Source organism: Chinchilla lanigera, unplaced genomic scaffold (genome assembly GCF_000276665.1).
Source record: "Chinchilla lanigera isolate Chin_1 unplaced genomic scaffold, ChiLan1.0 scaffold00016, whole genome shotgun sequence".
NCBI lineage: Eukaryota > Metazoa > Chordata > Mammalia > Rodentia > Chinchillidae > Chinchilla > Chinchilla lanigera.
In genome coordinates this window covers 14238504-14250924 of record NW_004955417.1, presented here as the reverse complement: position 1 = coordinate 14250924, position 12421 = coordinate 14238504, and the positions used below count along the sequence as shown (strand labels likewise).

The 12421-nt window shown below is 33.9% G+C and overlaps 1 protein-coding gene across 3 annotated transcripts in view; it reads left to right on the top strand.

Moving 5' to 3' along the window:
- The window catches only part of Stk3 (serine/threonine kinase 3), a 282703-nt gene that overhangs the window by 130629 nt on the left and 139653 nt on the right, over positions 1 to 12421 (top strand). For all 3 annotated transcript variants that reach the window (XM_005381850.2, XM_005381851.2, XM_013512823.1), the window contains one exon: positions 8655 to 8792. In XM_005381850.2, the coding sequence (XP_005381907.1) occupies positions 8655 to 8792 (138 nt within the window). The remainder of the gene's footprint in view (positions 1 to 8654; positions 8793 to 12421) is intronic.

The following is a 12421-nucleotide window of genomic DNA, read 5'->3' as shown; positions in this document are numbered from 1 at the left end:
TACTCTTCTCCCACCTTACCTTCTTGGTATTTGGAGTGAGGATGTAGTGTTGACTTAGCTGTCATAGACCATGAGGTAACCTGGAAGGTAGAGGACACATCCTCATAGCACTGTCGCACTACTATGCTAGCCTTACCATGACCATTTCTGAATAACAACTTCTTCCTCTCTCTGACCTCCTGTCCTCTGCCCACCTTCAAATATCTGTCTTTATTATGTTTCCTATTTTTGCTATAACAAATTACATATCATATTTAATGTTTATACATCATGAGTTTGTTATCTTCTGACTTTTTAGGTTAGAAATCCAACAAAGGTCTCACTGGGCTAAAATAGAAGTGTTGGCAGGGCTGCCTTTCTAGAGTCTCTAGAGGAGAATTTGTTTCTTCATTCCTTTCTGCTTGTGAAGGCTGCCTACATTTCTTAGCTTATAGCTGTATCCATTATCTTCAGAGCATCTGCGTTTGAAGAAGGCTTCAAAGCAGACCATTCTTCCATAGTTATATCTCTCTTTGATTTTCTTCTTTTGCCTCCCCCTTCTACTTTTCAGGACCTTGTGCTTATATTGGTTTCTATCTATTCATCCATTCACCCATCCAGTCTTTCCTTTCTTTTCCTTTCCTGTCTGTCTGGATTAATTTTTTTGAGCTGTTTGAAGTTTCATCTTGGAACATTTACTTTTGCATGCATCCTTGAAGAATAAGCATATACTGCTAAGAAAAATTAAGGGTTTCTTTTTTAAATCATCTACTATTTAATTTACATTCACAGTTTTTCATTTGACCCACATTGTCAGCACCACTCCCCACCTTAGCATGCATAGTTTTTCCCCCTTAGCGACACTGACTACTTGAAGGAATGAGACCACTTTTTAAAATCTTTTTTTGGTAGGATCTTCCATAATCTGTATTTGAGTTAATGTGAACTATTCCCTGTGTATTCTGTACCCTGAAAGTTAAGTCTAGAGTAGGCTGTAGAACACTCTTTAATGAGGGGAATGTTCATTATTTTCCCAGTCCAATGTGATCACTAATTCCCACTGCAGTCAGGGCCCCAAGTGCAGTCTTCTCTGAATTTACCTTCTCAGTTGGCAAGTTGGTCCTTGTTGGTTAGGTTATTTAATGATTATGGAAATTATCTTAGTTATTTTTCTTCTGTTGCTGAGACAAAATGCCTGATGCCCAAAGTTAAGGGAAAGAAATGTTTACTTGGCTCACAGTTTGTAGAGGTTTCAGTCCATAGTTGGCTGGCTCCAAGATAGGGTGGCATGGCAAACAGGCATTGCAGAGGAGAAACAGTTCATGGTGGGCAGTAGGTAGCAAAGCAAGATGACCACAGCTCTTTCTATCCCTTTCTATCTTGTTGAGGCTACTTAGGGGAGGTAGCACTCACACCCTTAATCCTAGTGCTCTTGATCCAGACCTTGTACCATGAATCAATTCCAGTGTCAGACACTAAATCCAGCCAGTTCTGTAAAAGCCTCATGTATGACCTCATGAGACTTTGGGAGGACATCTAGACAAAAGCCGTAAGAGAAGTTCTGGAGCTGGAGTGAGTTGTGAGTTATGAGTTTGTACTCTGATACTTTAACATGTGCTTCCTATACAGTCCACACTCTTAGAGAAAGTTCATTTCAGGTTGCTATTCTCTTCAGAAACTCTGTATATTTTATATATGTGTTTGAGGAGGGGGCAACAAAATTTAGGGTTGTATTTTTGTTAACATTCAGAGGTCTTTATTCTTCTCTTTTCTTCCCCTCCTCCATCACTTTCTAAGTAGCAATTTAATATTTGTTTAGGTATAATTTTACTTGTACATTGCTAGGACAGCATACCAGAATATTTCTACATACAGAGTGGAACCTTATAGACATCTAATCTAACCTCTTCACTCATAAGAAAACAAATATAGCTGAAGCTGCACAATTGGAGGATGATTTGGAACCCAGATCTCTGACTCTGGTGCAGTATTGGCTTCATGGCATTGTATTGTTTTCTCAGTTATAATGGTATTTTAAAAATTATTACTTAAATTTTTTTTCCTTTTCATAAATTTAGTTTTACTTGACTGTGTAGCTTGCTAGTTATCAGGAAATACCTATATTTATTTAGTTCATTGTAGTTTCATAAAGTGCTTTCTCATCTTTTATTTCAGTTATTTGTTATGAAGATAACCTTTTGCTCATGTACCTGAGGTTCTTAAATAATGGCTTGGATTTCTTTGTGACTGTGGTGTACCTATTGCTTCTGTACATTCACAAATCCAGTCATCATAGCTTCAGACATATCTGTTGACTCATTCCCCTGAGATAATGAAGTTCATGCATTGTAGCTCCTCAGTTCAAGCTCTTTCCACATCTCTGGACACTTTAGGAGTCCAAGTATGAACTCCAAGTATGAAATTCCAAGTATGAAGGTAATTAGTTGTTTTGAGCCACTTGTGCTTCTTGGCTTCTTAAGATTACTTGTGATCAGGGAAGTTCTTTTCAAAATGTAATCAGAGGTTCAATATGTAGTTAAGCAACACATTGTGTAGAAACAAACACAGGATAAGCATATAATTTATTGTACTAACATTCTTCAATCAAAATGGTGTTAGAGATAAGATAAATTATATAGCTATAATGTGTGTTTGTGTGATCTGGTTGGTGGTAAGGGAGTGAATTGTTAGTCTAAGACTAACCACTGATTGCCAAAATTTTCTATAGTAAGGAGCTTGTTACCTAATCAATTCATACAAAACCTGGAGATTCTTAAGTGGATCCTCTGTGATTCCTGATTAGGTTAACTTAGCTGAACAGAGTAAAGTGTGAGAAAATTTATTAGTTTGTTACTGGTTTTCTAACATTAAAAAATGGTAATAAAAGGCATGTTGGTTTTCTTAGAGATATTTTGTAGGATTGTATATAAAGACATTTGTTTGATCTCTATACCCATTGTTCAAGCTTGTTCAACGCTTGTTTGAGTGTAGAATGTGACATTTAAGCTTTACTTTATGATAGTACTGGGTAAATAAGAGTTAAGAGTTAAGCTTTTTATCCTTGACTTTCTAATAGCTACTGCTGAGGTGAACCTTATATGTTAAGATTATCTGAAGATAAGACCACAACTTAAATGGCTCAAAGTTCAAAGGAGAGCACTAGCTTCAAGGATATAAATCACTAAGTTGTTATCCACCAATTTGTAACAAGTGCAGAGGAACAACATTTATCTAGACAATCTAGTATCGTTTACCTGCAGTTTGAGGTCAGTCTGTATAGAGACTTATATAGGTCCTTTGAACTGTTTTGTAAAGTTGAAAGTTAAAATTTGTTTTTATTCTGTAATTTGAAGTAGCAGGTGAATTTGTTTGTCCTTTCCAGCAGCTGCTCTTAACCCTATTTTGTCCATTCTCAAAGTTTTATTAGGTTCTAACTCAACTGTGAGTCTAACATTGTCATTTACAGACAATTCATGTTCTTACACTCCATTGTTTGCTGTTTGTTTCATGTGTGTTCTTTCTTTTTTCCACAAGTTTACTGTGAGCTGTATGGATCTGGGATGCATATGCTACTTTAAAACCTGTAATAGCAGTGCTTACAAAGTTAAATGCTTAAAGGAACCATCAGGTGAAGTTGCTGGTTTAATAGGTTAAAAGGAGTCCATGGAAGGGGAGAGTGTACATGCTCATCTCTGTCAGCCTAATTGCTGTACATTCTGCCTTGGAATCTGAGCTTAATATTCTCTAAACAAAATAAATCCATTGGTGCTACTTGTCCTGTGACCCTTCATGTGGCCATTTCTAAATTATAGCATCATTTGAACACACAGAAAATGGCTTTATAGTAGCTGGGGGTAGTGTACATGCCTGTAATCCCAGCACTTGGGAGACTGAAGCAGGATTGCTCCAAGTTCAAGGCTACAAGCAGAGGCTTTATAAATACTTGTTGGATTGTAAGATTCTTATTGCTTCATAATACTGGCTATCTTGGTTTTGAAGGACTGTCACAGATATAATATGTTTAATATGATGTAACATGATGTACAAGAATATTCTCATCTATTAAAGAATTTACTCTCTTTGATAGATGATATATGCACTGATAAAGAGATTAACCTTTACTATGGAATCTACAGACTTGAATATTGTGTCTTTATTCCTGTCCCCATGTAAAGTTTGATAATACGTTGTAGTAAAGGGCTGCTTATTCTGAGGATACTTAAAAAATGATATATCCAGCTGTGATGAGGCACACCTACTAGGGTGGCTTAGGTAGGAGGATCGAGAGTTCAAAGTCAGCCCTGGAAGCATGGAAACCTCATCTCAAACCAAATGAAATCAAACCAAACAGACCATACAAAATAATGATATAGTGAGATGTTAGACTACTGGAGTCTCTTACAATTGAGATGTCTGGTTTTTATTTCTTTAATTGTATTTCTTGAATGTAATCTTTCATTTTTTCTTCTCTATCCTTCCCAAACAATATTGTTAACATGTACTCTCTGTTCTTCTGTGAAGTCTCTCCTGCTTCATTTCTTCTATTTTATTCCTATGGATATTATCCTAGTTTGAACTTTTTATTACTCATATTGGCAATTGTACACTATGCTAGTCCCTAACTGACCTTTTGTATATTCCATGTTTAGTGTATCTCTAGGTTTGTTTTGCTTTTTGAGTTATATCTTATGTCATAAATGTACTCTGATTAAAAGTAAAAACAAACACAACACTCCTCCCACCAAAAAATTTTCAGTGGAATACTTTCTTGCAGACTCTTTGGTGTGGAACTGTATATCCTCTCTATTTCATGTTACTTTCCCGAGTCTTTGTACAGTTAAATCTGCTTGCTCTCTACTCTTCTAAGAAGCCATATTTCACTCCTTTTCTCTTATGCTGTTCCTCTGATGGGAATGACCTTTCTTCTTTATGCCCTATATAATTTTTTTTTTACAATTTTAACATTCTGTAACTATTTTACTCTTTGGTCTTTATCACCACACTGGGTTAGAAGTTTCTTAAGGACAGTGATTTTGTTTTCTGCTGTGTCTTTAAGCCCTGTGTAAGGTGTAATACCATGCTCTTATGCAGTAGGCTTTCAACAAGTATTTCTGAACTTGTTACTTCATATTTTCCCTCATTCATATTCTTTATATGGTAAAATGTAAACAACATAAAATATACTATTTTAACTATTTTTAAGTACAGTTCTGTGGTATCAAGTATGTTCACATTTATATGCAACAATCACTACTGTCCATCTCTAGGACCGTTCATCTTCTCCCACTGAAACCCCATGCCTATTGAACTCTGACTTCCCCAGCTCCTTGCAATGTTATTTTTCTCTGTCTTCATGAATTTGATTACTCTAGGTCCTTATATAAGAATAATAAAATACTTGTCTTTTTGCCATTGGCTTATTTCACTTAGCATAATGTCTTCAAGGTTCACCAGTATTGTAGCATGGGTCAAATTTTTTGTTTTTTATGGCTTAATAGTATTCCTCTTTATACCATATTTTGTATGTCCATGCATCTGTTACTGGACACATGGTTTGCTTCATCCATTTGATTATTGTGAGTATGCTGCTACAAACATCAGCATACAATAACTGTTCTAATCTCTTCTTTAAAAATTCTTTTGGGTTATACACAGAAGTAGAATTATTGGGTCATATGATAATTCTATATTTATTTATTTAAGAATCACCATACTATTTTTCCACAGTGACTACTATTTACATTTGCAACAGCAACACAGAGGGGGTTCAGTTGTTCCACATCCTTGCCAACATTTTCTCCTGTGCTTCCCTCCCCTTCCCCTTCCCTTCCCTTTTCCTCTCCCCTTCATTCCCCTCTTTCCATTTCCCTTTTCCCATTTCCTTTGCCTTCCTTTTTCTTTCACCATTATGTAGAGTATGAAATGGTATATCTTTATGATTTCAATTTATATCTTCCTAATGAGTAGTGATGTTCAGTATCTTTCCATACCTTCATTGACCATTTGTATAGCTTTTTTGGAGAAATGTTTATTCAATTCCTCAGCCCATTTAATAGATTAGGTGTTTGTGTTTTTGTTGTTGAGTTGTAGAAGTTCTTCATGATATTGATTGCTTCTTATATGATTTGTAAATGTATTCTCCATCTGTGGCTTTCCTTTTACATTTTTATAGTGTCTTTTGATGCATAAATTTTGTAATTTTAATGAAGTCTAATTTCTTGGACTCTTGTTCTAGCCAAGAAATCATTGCCACCTTCAGTGTCATGAAGCTTTTCCTCCTTTGTTTTCTTCTGGGAGTTTTATAGTTTTAGCTCTTACAATTAAATCTTTGGGGGAGGGTACTGGAGATTGGAACCATGGCCCTTACACTGACCTATATTCGTAGCCCTTCCTCTCCTTTAATTTGCTCAAAAATAACTTACGTTGAGACAGGATCTCACAAAATTACTAAGTTGGCAAGGCTTATCTTGAATTTGTAGTCCTCTTGCCTCATCCTTTCCACAGTGCCAAGATTAATAGTGCATATCGTCCAATTGTCTTCGATCATTTTGAGTTAATTTTTCTATACATGTAACATGGACAATAATCTGCTGGGTTTTTTTGCATGTGCATATCCAGTCTTCTGACACCATTTGTTGACAAGACTCTTTTCCATTGAATTGTCTTTCTGTCATTTAAATTTGATTGAATGCTTTTCAACTTTATGAACTGTCCAAGTTGTGATTGTAATAAATTTAAGACCTATTTTGTCTGTGCCTTATCTCAAAAGGTTAAAACTTGCTTTTGCTTTCTTGGAAATAGAAGGAAGGACTTGATACATTGACAGTAGAATAATCATCCCTGCTGTCCTATTAGACTTGTTTGTTTAGATTTAGTAACCATATTTGGTTTGTACTTTACCACCTTGCTTGAAACATGATAGAAGCAATGGAGTACTTTTCTCATTTAAGCAATAATACATTTATATTATGAAATTTTGTCTTTAAGTCACTTAACCTCTCTGAATTTTAGCTTTGCTGTAAAATGAGAGGATTGAACTAAATAACCTGTTATATATCTTTTACTGTGGAAATTATGTGACTCTCAAATTCTTATAAGTGGCTTTTAATCAGTTAATGCAAATTTAGACGGGAACACGCCAGCTTTATCTTACGTAAGGAATCCATTGAAATCAATATCCTTAGAATACATTATCTTTATAACTTTACCTATAGTTTTGATGTTTTTTTAATAGATGAAAATGTTAATATATTACACACAGAAGTTTTAACCATAGCCGTGATTAGTCTTTTTTAATTTTTTTTTTTAAACTTAGTTTCTAGATGTAACTAATTTGTAGTATTACCATCTCTGTCTTTACAATTTTTTTTTTTTTTTTTTTTTTTTCGGTGCTAGGAATCTAACTCAGGACCTTGCGCTTGCCAGTCAGGCACTGTGCCACTGAGCTATCTCTCCAGCCCAAGTCTTTATGAATTAAGGAAAATGGGCATAAATTAATGCACATTGAATTCAGAGGGGAGGGTAGAGCATGCTACCAAAAGCCAAGTGAAAAGCTTGGAGATAGACATTGAACTTATGAAAAGTCAAAGAATTCTGAAGCCTGGAAGGGGAGATATTTGGGTGCTAAACCTATGGATATATTTTGGAGAGCTCATGATTGTAGTTTACAGTAAGATTGCCCTAAGGCCACTTTTTCCCTCATCTCACCTATTATGTTGATTTACTACAGTTATTTATTGAACTACAGTTAGTTATATGTTCTAATTCATATTACTTTGTAAAATTTATGTCATTGCTGTTTGTGTCTTTTTTATAACATGAAGAATTAAAAATTGTAATAGTATTTATTGATAATATTTTAGTTTTATTGTTCCATATCTTTTCAAAGAAAATGATGTTTTAATGATGGCATTTTATCGTGAACTATTCCAGATGACCAAATGAGAAGTTAATATATTACACACAATGATTTCCTAAGAGCATTAGGGATTAATTGTCTTGGTTAAAAAATGTGACTGGATAGCTAGGAGAACAAGGGTGAATTGAAGCTTTTTATAGCTTCTAAATGTTGAGCTATCTGAATCTATTGTAATTATTACTGAATCATTAGTACTGTTATTACTAAAAATTAAAGTTGTATATTACCTTTGAAACTTTTTCATTTAGAATCATGACTCATATTTAAGATGAAAAGTAAAAATCTTGGTTCCATCAACTATGACTTCAAATTGCAGTAGTAATTTCATTTGTGCTTAAGTATTTTGGATTGAAGATGCAAACTGATGAATCCATCTTGAGCAACAGTACTTATGTATAATTGAAATGGGAAATAAATCTGGCTTGCAGTACCAAAATTTGAGAATATGCTTAACTAGGAAATGTCTTTGGTGAAAGGGTTAGAAATGTAAAGTCGTCTTTGGAGACTGATAAAAAATAATAGATAAAATAAAGAATGATGTGCTCAATGAGCTACAATTCAAATAGAGGAAATTTAATGGGAAATGATTATATTAGTAACAGATGGACTTACTTCCTGAATTGCAGTTTTACTGGAAATCCTAGAACAGCTTAAATTGTTTTGAGATTTAAAGTCTGATAAAAGATAAAGAGATTTGTTTATTTGGTTGTGCTGTTGTGATTCTCACTGTGTCTTTTGGATGTTTCATTTGTACTAGGCTATTTTTATGATTCCCACAAATCCACCACCAACATTCAGGAAGCCTGAACTTTGGTCTGATGATTTTACCGATTTTGTTAAAAAGTGCTTAGTGAAGAATCCTGAACAGAGAGCTACTGCAACACAACTTTTACAGGTCAGTGCTTGCAAAGAGAAAAATATCTTTTTCATACCTTTTAGCTTTCTGACATTCACCATCCCATCTGTTACTAATATAATCATTTCCCATTTTATAATTCACTAAAAATTTAAACCTTTCAAAGAATTATAGATTGATAAGACATCATACATATAACATTCTTCTCTGTGTTATTTCTGTCACTTTCTGTTTCTCAGTTCAGTCATCTTTTCCCATTTTTTTCCTTCTCTCCTTGTTCTTAACTCACTTCTTGGTACTGTTTTAAAACAAAACTTCCAGAGGGTTCTCAGAAATGAGTTCTTGTCTTCATAGTTGTTATCACTTTGGCTTTTCCTTGTGTCCCTTCCATCAACATTTCTCCATGGATTTTTTGCTGTACTACAAAATGTAAATTCAAGATCCTGAACTCCCTAAAGGATGATTACGTGTTATAAATGCTAGATAGAAGATTATCTAGTATCCTTGCTGTAAGCAGACTTTGTATCCAGAATGTCAGGAAGGTTTTGGTGTTTTTTTTTAAAGTCTGTCTTAAAATTTAATGCAAATAGAAGTAATTTAATAGGATAATAAATGTTTGTGAACCTTTTTCTTCTCAACAGAAATGTCTCAGAACTCTCAACTAATACAAGTATATCTCACATTAACAAATTTGATATTTGCAAAATGTTTCTTTCAAAAAATGACAAAGAATTCATAATGATTTTTATAAAAAGTGACTTTTCAGGGTTCCATTAAAAACAGATTTGTTGAGTGGCATGGAAAATATTCATAAATATATTGTTTATTATGAAAATTTAAATTTGTATTCAGTCTCCACAAAAGCCAATTTTTAGCAGTATCTGTTTAAAATTAAATTCTCTGTATTCATTGACCCAGCAAGAACATTTCTAGAAATTTAGTCTACAGAAAAATTTAAATATATGTGAAATAATAGATATGAAGAAATAGTCATACAACATTGTAATAATGAGAGATTACAGAGAACTTACATACAGTATCTCTCAAGAAACTGGAAACAGTCTAAGGTCAGTCAAGAAGAGTACGTGGAAAATACATTTCCATACATAGATGTATATATATACTTATACCAGGGATTGTAAAGGATTATCCTTAAAAAATTAATTAAGAGACTAGCTTCTACAGCAAGTAATTGCAAAATTAAAAAGTAGGAGTGGAATGGAGACTTTTCATTGAATATTCTTTATGAGATTTGAGTTTGGAGTTATATACAACAGTCACTTTTCAGAAGCAAATTAATTAATGGTTAAAATGTTAAAATTTATGTTGTATGTATTTTTACAATAAAAATTTATTTTTAAATATAGTAAGCACTCCAAAGGAATATTAATTGCATAAATCAAGGACCTATTGGTATTATTATCATAAGTATCTGAATTGTTCAATCCAAATGAAAGGGAGCATGCACATGCATGCCCTCACACACACGTGAAGCAATTAGCAAGATCCTTTGAGATTAAGTTGAAATCTTAGCTTTTAAATTATGAGGCAATTGAAATCCCAGATATATTTAAAGGATAAGGTTCAATTTCAGTCTAGTAGCGCTAGAGTTCCTGATTGGTTAGGATCCACATATCTGTTTGGGAGGCAGACCATGGAAGTCAGAATATTAGGTAAATTGAGATTTATTGTCATTTGAACCAGCCTCTGGGACTGGATGGAACAGATAGTATCTGTGAACTTTTACAACATATGAGTTACCCTGCTTTTACCAATAGAGGTGAGGTATAGAAGAAATCACCTTCCTTTCTGACCCTCTAATTATAATGGCCTTTAAATACTTCCTGTATATACTTACATTCAGAACCACGTAAGTGTTATAGTATTTGGTTTAATCTTAAAACATAATTGAGTATACTCAAGAGAAGAAGGGAAATTTGTTGTTTACTCTATTTTTTGCTTTTTGATGTTCCTTTTCTTAATATTCCGAGATCTCTTCCTGTATCATTTTCTTTCCAATTAGAGGAGTATGTTAGCTATTCTTTTAGGATAGATTGATAGTGAGAAATTCTTTGTTTTTCTTCTTCTGAAAATGTCATGACTTGCCCTCCTTTCATGGTAGATATTTATATTAGAGTCAGCATTTTGGGTTGACAGTTCTTTTTTTTTTTTTTTTGCAATACTGAAAATGTCATACTACTTCTTTTAAGTGCCATAGTTTTTAAGGAGATATGTACTGTTACTTGGATTGTTTTATCTCTGGCTTTTTTCAAGGTTTGTTTCTTAATCATTGATTTTCAGAAATTTAATTATGATGTGTCTTGTTACAATATTTTTTGTGATAAAATTTTTTATAATAAGTCTGAACCTCTTTCAGTTTATCCTGCTGGGAATTTGTTTAGCTTTTAAATCTGTAGGTTTATATCTCTTGCTAAATTAGAAAAATTTTCAGCCAAATTTTTTCAAGTACCTTTCCAGCCCCACTTTCTTTCTCTTTCTTTTACTCCAGAGACATAAATTTTAGAACTTTTGTTTTATCTTCATAGGTCCCTGCTGCCCAAATCTGTTTTCTTTCTACTGTTTATACTGTTTGTTTTTGTCTTTTTTTCATCTTCCAGTTCATTGATTCTTCTCTATATCTCCACTTAGCTCTTGAGGCTGTCCATCAAGTTTTTAAATTTCAGGTACTGCATTTTTAAGTTCTAAACTTTTTGTGTTTCTTGTCCATTATCACCACTTCTGTTCTACATAGTACTTGAAACATTAGCCAGAGCAATTAGGCAAGAGAAAGAAATAAAAGGATACAATAGGAAAGAAAGAGTTCTAATTATTGTTTGTGATAACGTGATATGATGACATGATACTCTACATAAACAACCCAAAGAACTCCACCAAGAAAACTCTTAAGCAGCATAGAAGGATACAAGATCAGCATACAAACATCATTAGTATTTGTGTACACCAATAATGAACTCAATGAGAAGAAAATTATGAAAACGGTACCATTCCCAGTAGATTCAAAAAAGAATGAAGTACCTGGGAATTAACCCAACCAAAGAAGTGAAAGACCTCTATAAAGAAAACAAGAACTCTGAAAAAGGAAATCAAAGAAGACATCAGAAAATGGAAAAGATGTCCCCTGCTCCTTGATAGGCAAAACCCGTATTGTCAAAATGGTCATATACGCAAAATTGTTACACAGATTAATTGCAGTTACAATCAAAATACCAACAGCATACTTTACAGATCTAGAGAAAACAATCCTAAAATTTAAAATAACCAGAAGAGACCCAGAATACCAAAAGCAATCTTGGACAACAAGAGCAAAGCAGGAGGGCTATAATACCTGACTTCAGATTATCTTTTCTTTACTAAGACTTTCCAAATTTGTTTTCTCATTGCTTTAAAATCCTTATGAAATAATTTTAATATCTTTGTCATCTTGTTGTTAGGGTCTGTTGATTGGCTCTCTGTCATTTAAATGGTAATTTTCCTGGTTTTGGTATGATGAGAAACAGTTGAAATCTGTACAGTGTGGGTATTATGTTATAAGGCTGTGGATCCCCTCTCTCCCTCCCTCCCCATTGCTTGCTTGCTTGCTTGCTTGCTGCCTTGCTTCCTTCCCTCCCTCCCTCCTTTCCTTCCCTCCCTCCCTCCATCTCTTCCTT